General features: G+C 40.6%; 1 protein-coding gene across 2 annotated transcripts in view; it reads left to right on the forward strand.

The window, feature by feature from the left end:
• The window catches only part of SRGAP1 (SLIT-ROBO Rho GTPase activating protein 1), a 273423-nt gene that overhangs the window by 136935 nt on the left and 119246 nt on the right, over positions 1–17242 (forward strand). For both annotated transcript variants that reach the window (XM_032874653.1, XM_032874654.1), the window contains exons 2-3: positions 3590–3785; positions 8781–8943. In XM_032874653.1, the coding sequence (XP_032730544.1) occupies positions 3590–3785; positions 8781–8943 (359 nt within the window). The remainder of the gene's footprint in view (positions 1–3589; positions 3786–8780; positions 8944–17242) is intronic.

The raw sequence follows: 17242 nt of genomic DNA on the forward strand, positions 1-17242 counted from the left end.
AATAGGGGCTCAATAATGGCTTGGTTAACTAAATTAAAATGAAGCTTGAGTCTCAAAAAAATGATCCAGGTCAATACTAGATACATGAAAGCTAATAGAGTCCTGCGAGAGTGTCTTTAAAGAAGGTGGGTGGGAAGTTGCAATCCCTTCTACAGAAGTAAGACTCACACATTTTCGAGAAATCACTCTTTAACGTGATGCTTTCACCAGTTCCAGCCCTCATGATTCTTTGGTACCTGGGATGACAGTGGTGCTATGTCCTGTTAGCCCCCTGTGGTCCCATTAAGGATTGAGAGGGTGTGCGGTGCAGTACATCACTGCCTTCTTTGATCTGTTCTGAGCGGTGAGCCAGAATTTATATGAATGTTTATTTTACTCATTTATTAAAAAATCTTTTCAGTTTGTCAGTGCCATATAAGGTTAGATCACGTCTAGTGAGGTCATGTTAATAAAGCTTTACCATACGTGCAGTGAAGTGAGCTCCTCTGACATTGTGCTGCCTTGCGGCTCTGGTGTGGTATGAGGAACCCAGAGGTTTTCTCTTCCTAATAAGGCATGTCTTATGGTAGTACCTTTATACTGATATTTTTTTTCCTTATGTTCTTTTTTGATGATCTTTTCCTCATTTGTCCCCAACTTGTCTAAATTAAAGAGGTGATCAAAGGAATTCTCCTTCAGTTTTTGGAGCATGTTTTATTTTCTTACAACAATATCCTAGATTCTGTCCCTTCACATTTTCCTTCTTGAAAATGCTGTTACTGTTCTGTTTTCATGGGGAAATTACAGATAATATGAAGTAACAGTTACTGCCTGCAAAAAGAAGATGAGTTTTTTTAACTGTTTAAATATAGTCCTCCTTCTCAAAATCCCCTAGCTCTTGATTTTTTTAGAAAATTTTTTAAAAAAGATTTTTAATTTAATTAATTAATAAATAAAATAAATTTTATTTATTTATTTGACAGAGAAATCACAAGTAGGCAGAAGTAGGCAAAGAGGCAGGCAGATCGAGAGGGAGAAGCTGGCTCCCTGCTGAGCAGAGAACCCAATGCGGGGCTCCATCCCAGGACCCTGGGAGTACGATCTGAGCTGAAGGCAGAGGCTTAACCCGCTGAGCCACCCAGGTGCCCCTAGTTCTTGATTTTAAACAAGCAAGCAAGCAAGAGAAGCAAGGAAGAGAAAAATCTAAGAATGAGACTGAAGAAGGAAGCCCACAGAATTTTTGTGTAGTTCTATTGAGATCTGTACTCTTGGCCACTTTTATTTATTTGGCACTAACACTGCTTAAAAGAGAGAAAAAAAACAAAACACTAGTTGACAGCCTAAGACGATTGATTTATTTTCTCTTAGCGCAGCAAGATGTGCTAAAATTACTAAATCTTAAAAGACTTACTGTGATTCCTGAATGAGAAATATCCCCACCCTTGATTTCTTTTTTCTTCATGAAACAAAAATAGTTCTGTATTTGTAGGGAAAAGAGTTTGGCAGACATGGTGATTATAATACTGTATTGAAAAACACTTACTTTGATTGACTAAAAACCAGATGCTGTTCCTGGTACTTAAAAGCCTGTAATAATGTTTTCACTCTAGTGATCACCACACTTCTATGCGATTAGTAATGGCTCCCCCAATCTAGAGGTAGAGAAACCAAGGAGAGGACACTTGAGTAATGCTTCCTACGCTCCCCAGAGCAGAGTTGCCTGGAACATGACCTTACTGAGGGCCTCGTTTCATAGTTATTTGGGCCTTTTTTGCCAGGATAAAGTATTTAATCTCCTTAAATCTCAGTTCCTTTTTTGTAAAATGAGGATAATACTCCTACCTACTTCAGTAGGGTGTAGAATAGTGTTTGATTATTGTTAGCCATTATTACATTGAGCATGTTTCCTGACTCCCCATTGAGAATTTGACTACCCTGCTGTTAATGAGCTTGATTAAAAACATGGCCAAGTGTATGCATACATATTGTGAGCTCAGTCTTTCCCTATTGAAGAATAATAGGAAGGAATTGAGGAGATGTTATTTGGACATTGATTTCTCTCTCTCCTTTTTAAAGATTTTATTTTATTTTTTTTTAAGATTTTATTTATTTATTTGACAGACAGAGATCACAGGTAGGCAGAGGAGCAGGCCGAGAGAGAGGAGGAAGCAGGCTCCCCGCTGAGCAGAGAGCCCGATGTGGGGCTCGATCCCAGAACCCTGGAATCATGACCCTAGCCGAAGGCAGAGGCTTTAACCCACTGAGCCACCCAGGCGCCCCTAAAGATTTTATTTTTAAGGAATCTGTACACCCAGATGCACCCAGATGTGGGGCTCAAACTCATAACCCCGAGATCAACTCTTTTTTTTTTTTTAAAAGATTTTATTTATTTATGTGAGAGAGAGCATGAGCGAGGAGAAGGTCAGAGGGAGAAGCAGACTCCCCGTGGAGCTGGGAGCCTGATGCAGGACTCGATCCTGGGACTCCAGGATCATGACCTGAGCCAAAGGCAGTCGTCCAACCAACTGAGCCACCCAGGCGTCCCCTGAGATCAACTCTTGAGTGGAGAGTTACATGCTCCACGGACTGAGCCAGCTGGGCGCCCCTGGACATTGATTTCTATCAACTGTACTCAATGAGATTCAGCCCTCACTTTTAGGGAATACGCACTGACTCCGGGAAGGATGAAATAAAGTTTTCCAGTATGAATCTGCTTGTCTGGAGGTGAACCCTAGGTCTCAGACAAGAATAAGTCCGTTGTTATGGCTGTATCTCATTTTCCAGAACACACCGTTTTCATTGTAATAGTCATTTACAGATAGTTTTGCATGATACGCCTTTGCTTTTGTGTTTTCGCTAAATCAGTCAAAGACTAACCTTAACCTTCTGAATGTATTAAAATCATCAAAGGATTCTCTTCAGGATTACATGTGTCAATAGAGCTGTTAGTTTGAATGGTGTGTAAAAAGTGAAGGCCAAGCGAAGAGCCTTTGATGTTGTGACTAGAATAATGAAGTGCAGTCTCAGGACTCCATTTATGAATGGATTATTTGGATATAGAAAGAAATTATTTTTAGGCACGGCATTCCTATAAACCCAGAAGCTACATGTTTTACAAACTAGAAATTTATGCACTAAATACAAATTACCAGATGTCAGTTTCTGTATGTGCCAACTGGCAAATATGCGGTGGTTCAGAAGTCTGGAAGAAATGATGCTCGCATCTTTGCCATTCAAACTCAGAAGGGATAGTTGAGGGAAAATGCTGTTGAAAAAATTACAGTGTACACAGCACCTCAAAGATGTCACGTGTCATGAATTGTTATCTCCAAGGCTTTAATTTTTTTGCCCTCATGGCTCCATGCATGTTTGTGGCATTGCAAATGTAACCCATGTTTCTGTTCTAATTTCTGACATCCTTTCCTGGGACTTGTTTCATTCTTTTAAAGGGTCAGCAGATTATGTAAAGAACGAATCTAGACCCAGCAATCTTGTAAAGGTCCAATACAGAGCTAAATGTGTAGTAGGATTCGTTACCGTTATCTTGCACATACCAGCACACCTCACTGATTTTCACAAAACCGTCCAATGGATTCTCTTCTTTCCTTAGAAATTCGAGCTCAGCTGGTAGAACAGCAAAAATGCCTGGAACAGCAAACAGAGATGAGAGTTCAGCTTCTCCAGGACCTGCAGGATTTCTTCCGGAAAAAAGCTGAAATTGAGACGGAATATTCTCGGAACCTAGAGAAGTTAGCAGAAAGGTTCATGGCAAAGACAAGAAGCACTAAGGATCATCAACAGTACAAGTAAGAGAGACTTGACTCAAATTCATCTTTCCAAGGTGATACCTACCTTCTTAACACCTCCTTGGTTTTAGAATTTTCCATCTTTGGGAAGCTGTTGATTAGCATATCCCCATATGTAAAAGGCAACTCTTTGCATTTATAATTTATGAGCATCAATGTATCACATTTTTTTCCAATTTTTATTTATTTATTTATTTTCAGCATAACAGAATTCATTGTTTTTGCACCACACCCAGTGCTCCATGCAATCCGTGCCCTCTCTAATACCCACCACCTGGTTCCCCCAACCTCCCACCCCCCGCCTTAAAAGTGATCTCTTGATATTTTTTTCTTTCCAGTAAATGTATATTTGTGGATGACTTTATAAATAAGAAGAAAAGGTGTATGTATATAAAATTTCTGATTACAGAAAAGTGGGAGTCACTCTCTACCAGGTAGATGTTTCAGTGGGCACATTTAAGATGGCTGCTTCTTCAAGCAAAAACCTCAGGATTTCTGTAGTGATTTTGTATGAAAATAAGCAGTAGGGGTTGCTTATGTTTAGGTCCCTACCCCCCAGTCATATTTGTGGTCACTGCAGTTGAGACTGACTTAAAACAAGGATCTTTAGGAAAATAATATGACCAAATGCAGTTACACCTTGAATTAATTTAAAAAAAAAAACAACTTTGAATTAAATGTACTTCCTTTGTTTAAAAAATACATACAGATTTTCTGATATGAAATTTGCTTTGTAATTTAGATCCTAGAGACAGACAAGTAGGCAGACAACTTTAATGGAAAATCCAAGTACTGTGACAGGATAAGTGCAGGCAGACCCGATGGAAATCCATTTAGTAGTGGAGGTGGGGAAGGGAAGGTCAGAGAAAGATCTTGGAGGAAGTGACACGTAAGTGAAACATGAATGACTAGTTGGCAAGTTGAGGGGCCCAGAGCAGGAGGTTCCAGGCAAGGGGAGCATCCTGCATCAGGGAGTAAGAGGGAAGGGGTGTAAGGCAGTTTTATGGAACAGAAACAGTTGGGTGGGAGAGAGTAGTGAGGTGGTGAGAGGTGTGGCTCCAGATGAAATTGTGCCAGGTCCAGGAGGCTTGTAGATCACACTTGGCAGTTTGGACTTTGTCCTGAGAGCATGAGAAGCCTTTGGAGAGTTTTAATAAGAAGACTGGCCAGCTCAGACCTGAACTTATTTTTATTTTAGTTTTAAAGATTTTATTTATTTAATTTGACAGAGGGAGCAAGACAGCACAAGCAGGGGGAGTGGCAGGCAGAGGGAGAGGGAGAAGCAGGCTCCCCGCTGAGCAGGGAGCCCGATGTGGGGCTCATTCCCAGGACCCTGGGATCATGACCTAAGCTGAAAGCAGACACTTAACCAACTGAGCCAGCCAGGCACCCCTTAGACCTGCATTTTAGAATGATGATGAAGACCACAGATAGGACTATGGACTGGAAGAAGCTATAGTGGAGGAAGGGAGAGCATGCAGGGGGCTCACAGTAATGGCATGCACTAGCAACACCACAGGGAGAAAGAAATAGACTTGTCTAGGAGATAATTAAAAGGCAACACAATCTTCTGGAAATATAGTAGACTAGGTAATCTGAAAAGTATCTCTTATATAAAACTCCCAGAAATGCTGATTAAAATATGATAGACATCATTTTGAATGTGTAACTGAACTCATAGGAAAGAAAGGGAAATTTCCAGGGGCCAAAAAAGGAAGAGGAAACTGAAAACTCAAGTGGACATTTATATCCATGCTTTAGTCCCATATGGGGACTAAAGGTGAGGCCTGTGCAAGGTAGGGTGGTGGGACTGGAGGTTTCCTACCAGCAACCCTTTTGCGCTGCACTCCAGCGTAAAATCGGGACCAGCACAACGACTGTCTTAGTGCATTGGTAAAACAGAAAACCACCAACCCCCTGCAACAACAAGGCCTGTCTGCTCAGCCTGAGCTGCAGACTGGAGGGGGTATCAGAGAGGCCCGTCTTTGTCTTCACCACTGGCTTTGCTGTTTTCTTTTATACCCTTCTGTGGCCTTGGATCCTACATAGAAAGTAGGGTGGGCAGTATCCCCAGAGTACTTTTGCAGAAGCAAATGAAGAATAATTCTAGATAGGGAATACTTTTTTTTTTTTTTTTTTAATGGCAACCTCTCATGTTGGTCCAACATAGAAATAAATCTTAATCATGGTTTCCAGGGTGGACAGATGTCCAATGTACTTGACAGAGACTAGAGCTGGAAAGGAGACTGAAGCCTACTCTATTATAGTAACTGTCCCTTTTTAAAGTAAGAAAACAGCCCATTCACCCATTCAGTAAATATTTTTTAATATCTTCTGTGCACTTGGTAATCGGTTGCGAACTGGGTATGGGCCCATGCACCTTAGTCTGATCCCTTAGGGCTTCAGCTGCCCCTTTTTCTTTCTCCCAGTTTGTGGACGTGTTTTTGTCAAAAGGTAAACCGTTTGGAATTTTCTTTGACTTGGGTAAGTTTATTGAATATGGAATGAAGGTAAGATGGATTATGAGTCTACAGAAAGGACAAATCAAGGATAGGAAGAAAATCAAGGACAGACTTCACGAAAGAGCCAGACCTGGTTCGTATACTGGCTTTGCTGTGTGGTTTTGGTCAAGTTGCTTACCCTTTCTGAGCCTTGGTTTCCTAACTTGTACAACGAGATTTTGTGACCATTAAATGGGAAACGTGATGAAGTGCTTGATGTGACTGATAGCCGGCATGGGTTATGTACTCAGTGTTTCCTCTCCTCTCCACCAGATAAATGTTAAGTCTTGGGCACAGCACTCAGCTTTGGGATGTTTATTATGTAGTTCATTATGTCCTTAGCTTAGAGTTACCTCTGACAGAAGACCAATGCTTAGATCAGCCTTCCTCTTACTCAAAGACTCTGATACCAGCTTTGGTCTTAACAGCAAATCAGCGTGCCTCGCTAAGCCTCACTTCTCTCACGGACAGAGGGGATACAAAGAATTTCTGCCTTGAATTATAGTGGTAAGGGTTATGTAGAGTTACTGTGTGTAAAGTCTTTAGAACATCCCCTAGATAAAAATAGCGAAATTTGTAGAACACTTATTATGGATCTAAGGCATTATAGTAAGCATTAAAATATACATATATTAACTGAAATAATCCTCATAAGAATCTTATAAATACTGTTATTTTACCCACTCTCCAAATGAAGTTACAGACGCAGAGAAAAGCTTAAATAATTTGGCCAAGATCACGTAGCTAGTAAGTGTAGCTCTGGGACTTGACCTCGAACAGTACAGATCCATATTCTTTGTGTCGTATTCCTTAGAGTAACTGATGCATGCCCGACAGCTACTGCTGTTACTGGTATTGGTATTTTGGTATTGTTATCATTTATTAAGGCAATATTATGTGTTTATTCAGTGAGTGAAATAGCATTTATTAAATGCTTACCATGGGGAAGGCACTCGGTCTACAAAGACATAGGAAATGTTGTCAAAGTAAGAAATGTTCTCAAAGAATGTATGGGTTACTTCAGCATAAAGGACACACGTAAAAGTCAGTATAACAAGGTGATCTTTATCTCTCAGGCTCACTGGATAGAGAATGTCAATGGAAGGGCTGTTGTCTGTCATAGAACCAGTGCCCCTTGCTTGATGGCTTTGAGAAAAAAAGGACGTTCCCTAGGTTGGGGCTGTAGTTCTGCTGTGCCAGGAGGCTTTTCTAGTGTGAGCCAGGGCTAGGACCCCAGAAGAGGACTTTCCCCCCCGCACCTGTTCCTGCTTCCACTTCCGTCCTCTACTTTATCTTCCTTCTGTAGAGCGTTTGGACTTGATTCATTATCAAATCCTGAATCTGAGGAACGTATAGGCAGAAAGAGCTGACTTAATGATTTCTTTCCTAACTTAATTAATATTCAGAGTCATAAATGATCATGAGTCGTAGAATAACATGTCTGATACAGATGGCTCTAGTGTCCCTGAGTTAGCTTAAGCCTCTGGTGCCTTTTCTTCATTTTTCAGTTAGACTTCAAAAAACAAAAAGCAGGGGGTATAGCTCAGTGGTAGAGCATTTGACTACAAAAAACAAAAAGCATTATACTTTTTCCTTTTTTTTTTTTTTTTTTTGAAGTAGTAACATCCCAGTTAGTTAGTGGTTTTGCTTGGAGGTTTTCTTTAAGATTTTTTACAAGTCGTCTTTTGTGGTTTATATTCACTTTTAGGTTTATTATCTAGAATAAAACAAGGTAGGAGCACCTGGCTGGCTCCATAGGTAGAGTGTTGCTGCTCTTGATCCTGGGGTTGTGAGTTCAAGCCCCACGCTGGGTGTGGAGCCTACTTAAAAAGAGGAATTAAAATAAAAATATAAAAATAAAACAAAGTATGTTTACAAATGTGAAATAGTTTATAAGCCAGTAAACTTCTTGGTTCTGTTCACGAGCCTCCCAAAAATGTTGTCAAGTTGTGATTCCCAGGAACACGTTTTGGGAAGCTAGTATTTATGTATCAGGGGACTAATAAATAATCCTCAAATGTATGTTCCACAGAAAGCATACCTAGCCAGATCTCTTTTCCAGCAGCAGACTGGACGTTTAAAGCAGACTTTGTGTGTAGCGGCAAACCACAGTCTGTCTGTGAGACGATAGTCAATAGATTTTTATGTAAATATAACTACTTTCTTCACAATGGGGTGTTTAAAGCTGAGAGCCTGCCTGATGACTTGTGTATATTAGGGTCCAATGGCCCATGTCAGGAGTGTGGGTTTTGACTGGTGTTCTTGGTCCAGTTTTTTCCTTCCGAGTCTAAGGAATTGCTGGCTTTCTGCCATCACAGCGTGGAAGGCTCTTCTGCTGTCTGCTGAGTAGCCCTCTCTGAGCAACACCCAGAGCAGGAAGAAGAGCAACAATACCCATCTGTTGTGGCTCCTCATGTGCCTTGGTGACTTCCCTCAGCTGCTTGGGACAGCTTCGAAATTGATGGTAATTCCATTTTTTTTTTTCACTTCTCAGGAAAGACCAGAACTTGTTGTCTCCAGTGAACTGCTGGTATCTGCTTCTGAACCAAGTGAGAAGAGAGAGCAAAGACCATGCAACCTTGAGTGACATCTACCTGAACAATGTGATTATGCGGTTCATGCAGATAAGTGAGGACTCGACCAGGATGTTTAAAAAGGTACTTTCCATCTCAGTCCTGCCGCAGAGTACTTTTCCATAACCTGGGCCCCTAAGCACGACTGAGAAGGGTCTGGTGCCTTCGTTCCTTAATTGTACTCCATGAGTTTTTAGCTAAAAGAAGGAATATTTTAAAGACACAGAATAAAAAAGTTTAGCCTGAGCAGGCATATGTACAGAGTTGTAAATCACTGAATCTGTGACCTGAACAACGTTAGCAAAATTGTGAAATGAGATGATCTGCAGATTGCCCGTCTGTCCTTAGGAATGCATTGCCTGCAGTTGTGAAAAATGAAATCAGAGGGGAAAAGCCTTAGAGTCTGTGTTTGGGGCTCACACATGATCAGACACTTGTGAAGGACAGGATAACCAGATGTGCTGCTCTCTTGGGAAAATGTTATCATGGTTTTTTTCTTTGCTCTCAGCAGACTAGCAGTGGAGGTGGTGAGAGGATGACATGAAGACAATCCCAGAGGGCACAGAAAATTCAGGCTCTTACATGCCAGAGAGCTTCCGCCTTCCCAAATCCACTTACAAAATAGGAGCTGGGCTTTTAAGCCTTCTTATCATTGTTACTACTCTCAGCCAGCTCTCGGTAATTTTATTTTTGTTGAGAACAGTCACAGAATTGGACCATATCCTGTGTGGGGAATGCAGCTACATGCCCAGTAAGACTGGCTTTCATTTTTTATGTTTATAGGACAAGGGTTCTCCCCACCTGTCCTCAGCTTTGTGCTAGTAGCATGTAGTGCTTATACCCATAACTGTACTCTGGTCAGGAAGTAAGCATTAGTTTCAGAAAGTGGGGGGGAGCCCCACCTTGTAGATTAATGACATATTTATGTTTCAAAGGGGCCCTTGGAAACAAAGATGTAGTGTTAGGCCGGCCAGCTGGAAAACCTCTCAGCTGTGTTTGATGTGTCCACGTTAGGTTCTCTTTCTGACCCAGAAACAGAATTTAGCAAACTCCAGGTCCTCTTTTGCTGTGTGAAATAGGAAAAAAATATAAATGTTTCAAACAAAGGAGGAACTTAAAACAATTTGAAAGAACCTATTAAGACAAGAACAGGTAGAGAAATGCCCAATGTAATCTTAAAAACTAGAAATTTGAAAAATAGTTTATAGAGCCATGAAAATGATTTTCTCAGATGTCAGCCCTTTCGGCCAAAGCCTCATTTAGTTCATTGGGGTTTTTGAACATCTCTGAGCAGGAGATGGTGTTAGGTCTTGGAAAGGCTACATAGAGGATGAAAAACCAGTCCTCATGCTCAAGAAGGTCACATTCTATCCGGATTTGGATGGCGCTATGTGGTGCTTCTAGGCATGGGAAGCCTGGCCTCCATTCAACCACAGCGTCTCAGCCAGCACCTCAGTTAAATTCATTTATGTATCTATTCAACAGAACATCTTTAAAATGCCTGAGGAAGCAGAGTTAAAAGACACATCCCTGCTTGCATGGAACTCATTATAGTAATTAGCATTTACCAAGCTAAAGGGGACACACAACCTGCTGTGGGAGCTCAGAGCTGAAGATCTTAACCTTTTTGAAAGGGTCAGGAAATTCTTCACAGAAGAGAGAGGATTGGAGTGAGACCTGTAGGAGAAGGAGGTGGTCATCAAGCAGCAAAGACAACTGTTCCAGGGAAAGCAGTAATATGGTGTGTTCAGGAAAGGGTTTGATGTCCCTGGGCCAGGGTCACGTGGGAGTTGAGTGCTGGGATGTGAGGCTAGGAAGGATGGTTGTTATAGAAAGGGACTTTGTATGTCTTACTAAGATGTGAGGATTTGTATTTTATAAATCAAAGTCCAGGGCTTGATACAGTTGGTAGAAACCTGGGGCAGAGAGTCAAAGAGATTTGGGGTTGAATGCCAGCTCTTCTGGCTTCCTTACTTTGTGATCTTGGGAGATGATTCAAGAGATTCAAAAGAGTGCGCTCCACTCTTGCAGGGGGTGGGTAAGGCAAGATGGGGCAGAGGGAGAAAAGCTGAACTTCAGGCTGCTCTGGAGCTAGAATGGTCCTTTGGAGTTGTGTCCTGTCCAGATGAGGAGGCCTCGCCTTTGTTTTGCAGTCATTGGATTTGAGCTACCCTTGGGGCGGGTCTAAATAGTGTTAGGGTGAAGCAACTCCTTTTGGTGGAGGGTCGTTCCCAAGGGCAATTCTCAGAGCGGGATCAGCTGTGAGTTTCACCAGCCGATATTCCCAGTTGTTGGGGAAATAAGTTCTCGGCTCTTGAAGAAAGAGTCTGGGGAATGTACAGTAAACACACAAGTGCGTGTGTGTACACACACACACACACACACACACACAGCCTGTTTGCTACCTAGAAGTTTTCTTCCTTCCAGATTTCCTGGGACTCAAAAGAAGTCTAATTCTTGGAATGCTGTTTATAGGGGACTACTGGTTGCTTTGGCATTTAGTGGGGCAAACAGTCTTCTAACCATTGCTGACCAGCTGGAGAGTTAACAGTCATTACAGTTACAGGTGTCAAATTCTACCTTTCTCAAGCAAACCCAGCACACTACATCCCACACTTTTCCACATATTGTTGCCAGGAAAAGAAAGTGTAAGAGGAAGAAGGCAAAAGGGAAAGATTGGAGCTTATTGAGAAGCCATACCAGCCTGCTAGGACACATTTGTCATCTCGAAGAACAGGAAGCTAAATCCATACCGATCAAGTCCAGAGAACTTTAGGTCCCTTTAGATTAAAGAGTAAGACTAGTCTCTTCTGCCTTTTTTTTTTTTCTTTTTTTGATTACCTTTCTCTTCAGTCCAACTCTTCTTCCATTTTGATGGTTCCAGAAGCGTATTTTCTATCAGAATGGAAAGAAATCATCAGAGCTAGTCTGAAGTGACCTTTAGAACTATTATGGAGTCCTTAGCACAATGCTTGTCTTTTTTGGGGAGAGGATTTTGAGACTTCCTCATTTTTTAAAAGTATCCCCATGTCTGTATGGAGATCGAGCGAGATAAATGCTGGGTACGTGACAGGTTCAGCATCTTACACAGCTGTATTGTATTCCGTCAAGCTAGCAGTAGAAAATCCTTTTACCCAAACTGTTCTGTCAAATAAAGAGTCTGGAGCAGGTAATTCTAGGAATGTTTTTGTGCCCAAATGGACATAACAATCAGGAAGATACTTAGAAAAATATCTATCTAATTCCATGCATAGGTATAAGGAATAGCTTTAAAACTTAAATTTTAATCACATCAGAAATAGTTGTGATTTTCAGCAAGCAGAAATGGTGAAACTGTTTTAAAAAACAATATTCAATTACTCATATATTGATTATTTCAGATTTAGGCCTTTCAAACTGTAAATGAACACTGTTGGTCAGAATTACATGTAGTGGTTCATCTTTTAGGCTCTGAAATCAGATACTTTTGGTCATGAATCTTGGCTTTGTCACTAGCACAATTTGTGTGGACTTGGGAGTATTTGTAAACATTTTAGGCCTTTGTTTCTGCATCTGAAAAGTAGATATAGTGACCTATTTTGGGTAATTGTATGGAGGATTCATGAGTCATCCATGAGAAGCCACTTAGCCCTGTGTCTGGACTTAAGAAGTCCTAGGTAATTTTTAACTATTATCCTTTAACTGTTATCTTTACAGTTGTCTGTATTCTAAACCCTTATTCTGTACCATTATACTAAATGTTTCCTCAAGCCATTATACTCAGTGTGTCCTCATTCTAAGGAGAATATACATGATGACCCCATCTGGATCATTGCATATTGTTGGTTTATCACTTCCTAAGATCTTCCAAACCATATTTGTAAGCACACTCTGGGAGGTGTCTTCCCAGTGTCCTTGATTGTAGCCAGATTAAAATTTTGGTTCTCACATTTCCTCAGTGAATGGGAAATCAGGGAATAACCCAATGAATACCTGTGTTGGTCAACACCCCCTCACCCCCACTCCGGGCCCCTGAAGTGCCCACCCCCCAGGTGTTTCCCATGGAGAGTCTTAACTTTGAGGCTTCACTGAGGCCTTTTTAGGAGAAGGTTGGGAATTGGAGCCTCCTTGTACACGTGGGTTTGTGTCATTATCAGCCCTTGTTTCTTTCCCGGAAGAACAGGAGGTAGCAAAGTGTTTCCTTCTCTGTTCTCCAGCCGTGCCTCCCAAAGTGATGAGATTTTGCTGCCTTCTTTCCATTACTCAGGCTGAAAGAGAGGGTCCTGCATCTGCTTGGGTACTGTAGCCAGAAAATGTGTGGCTCGTATGCCGCACAGAACAATGTAATTAATGCCAGCAGGCGGAACTGCAGGAAAGGACACAGCCAGCTTGCAGTAATCGCTTTATTTAAGCACCTTATCACATGATCTTATTTCCCAATTTTAAGAATGTTAAAAGAAGTGTATTGTTTAAAGGGAGCCCAGTAAAATGGTAGCCATTTTCTACGCTAAATTATCTTGGTGTTTTTGTGGGGCTTTTTGTTTTGTTTTGTTTTTTAAAGATTTTATTTGTTTATTTGACAGAGAGAGATCACAAGTAGGCAGAGAGGCAGGCAGAGAGAGAGGAGGAAGCAGGCTCCCTGCTGAGCAGAAAGCCCGATTAGGGACTGGATCCCAGGACCCTGGGATCATGCCCTGAGCCGAAGGCAGAGGCTTTAACCCACTGAGCCACCCAGGCGCCCTATCTTGGTGTGTTTTAAATGATCTTCAACTCTATCATTTCCCCATGGATTGTTTCCAGAGTATTCATGTTTTTGTCCTTCTTTGGTTTGCATAAATATGCATCAAGTATCAGTTTATTCTATAATGACCTCTGTATACTACTACCACTTACTTAATTTTAACTGGGCACCAAGCACTGTACTCTGCATTTTTCAGACATTCACTCACAGGTGCTGCCCGTGAACAGGTATTATAATTCACATTTCACAGAGGAGGAAATAAAAGACTCAAAGATATAAATTGTAGAGCCAGGCTGGTGGGTAGGTATTTTGTCTTTGCCCACATGTCTTAGCTCATAGTTACTGTGGCTCTGTTGGTACTGTGGTAACTGGAGATGTTATTCAGTGCATAGGGAAGATACTTCAAAGAATTGGGACACTCAAGCCTTGGCCCAGTATATTCATTTCTTATGAAAATCCTGAAGAATGACAGTTTTGGGGGAGGCAGCAAAATCTGTCCATTATCCAGTTATAGGCAGGGTTTCAAAGAGGCAGAGACTGGTCCCAAGCCACTGAGAATTAACTCCATTTTGGCATAAATGCTGTAGGTTATCTGATTCAGACTCACAGGAATTAAATTAACCTACTTTTGGGTTTCATTGGTTGTGTGGCCCAACCTGAAGGAAGGAGAGATTACTAGTAAAATTTGAAAATTTGTAGTCATTTTATATTTTGATCAAGGCCAAATCCTATTCTACTTAAATACCCCAGTATGAAAAGAAAGAAAACAAAAACATATCCTAGGGAAAAAATGTTGCATTTTCATTTAGACCATTAAAAACATTCAAACAGAGACATTAATATGTCAATAAAAGATACCAATCTACAACACATCTCTAACACTCTAACCTTTTTTAAAGAAGAGTTCCATAAGTTTTTTAAAAATCTGAAAACCACCAATCTGTATATGAGTCTCTTTTTTAATATAAAAATATATATTCATTGTAGAAATTTAGAAAACATTAAAAAATGGAAAAAATTCTCTATATTAACACTACGTGTGATTGATATCTTGGGCTCTATCTTTCCAGTATTTGTATATAGAAACATATTGTGTAGTATACAAACATACATATATGTTTATTTTTACAAAATTTGAGATTTTGTTGCATATAGCTTGGGACCTTGTCTTTTTCATGTAAAGTTTGTTAGCATTTCCCATGTCTGGAAATAATCTTTTAAAACAGGATACTTCGTGCCTACATAGTGTTTAACTATCTGCATGGCCATGTTCTTTTCCTGTCGTTGGACACCTCAAATTTCTGCACATCTATGGTGTTTTTTCTTTTTTTTTTTTTTTTTAAGATTTTATTTATTTATTTGACAGAGAGAGATCACAAGTAGACAGGCAGGCAGAGAGAGAGAGGGAAGCAGGCTCCCTGCTGAGCAGAGAGCCCGATGCGGGACTCGATCCCAGGACCCTGACATCATGACCTGAGCCGAAGGCAGTGGCTTAACCCACTGAGCCACCCAGGCGCCCTATGGTGTTTTTTCTTATGCTGTATTCCTTGGAGTAGAATTATTGGTCAGAGAGTGGTATTAGAATGTCATGCTTTGGATAAAATTTTTATCTTTTGTCTTTTTGGAGTAAAGATGGTCGTAGCTGTGATTTACCAATGAGTAATCCATTTCCTGAAAACTAAATTTCCTGTTTTATTAGCAGAGAGCTACCACATGTAATTTAGGATTCTGATGCAGTGGTAGTAAATAATATAACAAGAGGAACTTTTTTCGGAGCATTTCAGTGCGGTGTAGCAGAAGAATTAAATGGTATGCTCATGGCATCAGGGGGCAGTTTAATTATTGATGGGACCAGGACAAATAAGTGTGAATAGTTCAAGCAAACACTACTGTCTGGTTCTCTTGAGTTTTATTAACTATAGCTAGCTCATTTTTCTGGAAATAAGTCAAAATTAAACTCTGATGTCTTACAGTGATAGAGTTTTCTGAAATACTGTAGAAGATGTTTTTAATTTTAATTATAAGCAACTTATAAGTTGCTTATTTGTGTGGCTAGCACAGAGTACTTAAAATTAGCAGTTGTCAGTGCTGCAGTGCATTGACCTCGTTGCCTTTATTAGTGACAAAAGGACAGGTGTGATTGGCCTGGCTATAAATTTAGCCAATTTATCTTACTAGATAAGAGCATTCACCATCAATTCAGAAGCTTTATTAAATATATTTTTTTAAGATTTTATTTATTTATTTGACAGAGAGAGATCACAAGTAGACAGAGAGGCAGGCAGAGAGAGAGAGGGAAGCAGGCTCCCTGCTGAGCAGAGAGCCCAACTCGGGACTCGATCCCAGGACCCTGAGATCATGACCTGAGCCGAAGGCAGCGGCTTAACCCACTGAGCCACCCAGGCGCCCTTTATTAAAGATTTTTAAAGAGGACACTAAACAGGTGATACATGTATGTCTCCTTGGAAAGTGACAGAATTCAAAACATGACGTGAGCAACCTTGGACATTCTGTCGTGCAGCAGGGTGCGGTGGTCTTGGCGCTCTCGAGTTAGTGGTTGAGCCCATACTTACATTGAGAACAGTTGTTGAAAAGCCCTTGAAACTTATTTGTGGTTTAAAAAAAAAAAAACAACCGGGAGTGTACAGACCAAAATTATTTTAAATGAATATTTCTAAATTACCTTTTTTCCTTCTCTTTGCTTATCTGTGATTTCTGATTTTTGTACAATGAACCTATTTTATAAAACACACAAGAAGAGAATTATTGTAAACTAAAACCTTAAAGAAACTTGGCCCAGAGTACATGAGTCAGTGTTTACTGTTTAAAAAAAAAAAAAAAAAGAAAAGAGAAAAGTGGGGACATATAAACAGTAACTAATTCCACTCCAAAGGCTGTTTGATAATGAAGAGTTGGCCTGTTCTTCAGGCACACTTGAAAGTTGTGCGTTGAACATATGGAATTCAAATGATTAAAATGAAGAGACATGAGTGCCTGGGTGGCTCAGTCGTTAAGCATCTGCCTTCGGCTTGGGTCATGATCCCAGAATCCTGGAATCGAGTCCCACATCGGGCTCCCTGATTGGCGGGAAGCCTGCTTCTCCCGCTCCCACTCCCCCTGCTTGTGTTCCCTCTCTCGCTGTCTCTCTATCAAATACATAAATAAAATCTTAAAAAAAAATAAAAAATAAAATGAAGAGATATAATATCAGGGAACTTCTGAGCAAGGTGGCAGGTTGTACATGGACCCCCAACTAACTGTCTTACCTCCCAAATTATCTTAGAAATGACTGATCCAATACATAACTAGGAAAAATGAAACAATCCTTTTACCTTCAAGCAGATCTCATTACTCCTTTCCTCACTCTCTTGGCTCCCATCTGACTCTGAATGACAGTCTGCACCCCCACCTCCCTCCTCTCAATATATTTTTCTCTGAAGCACTTATCTCTTTCTGACATACTGTATATTTACTTAATATGTATTCACTTCATTTCCCCTTGATTTAAATGTAAGTTCCTGAGGCAAGTGTCCTTGTGTCATGAAACACTGACTAGCGCATAGCAGGTGCTCAGTTAGTATTTATCAAATGAATAAATAATGAATATTTACATTTACATTAGAAACCAGAGATGAATGTCACCTACATAACAGAAATGTCAAG

The sequence above is a fragment of the Lontra canadensis genome, unplaced genomic scaffold (genome assembly GCF_010015895.1).
Source record: "Lontra canadensis isolate GAN:19392208 unplaced genomic scaffold, GSC_riverotter_1.0 scaffold53, whole genome shotgun sequence".
Lineage (NCBI taxonomy): Eukaryota > Metazoa > Chordata > Mammalia > Carnivora > Mustelidae > Lontra > Lontra canadensis.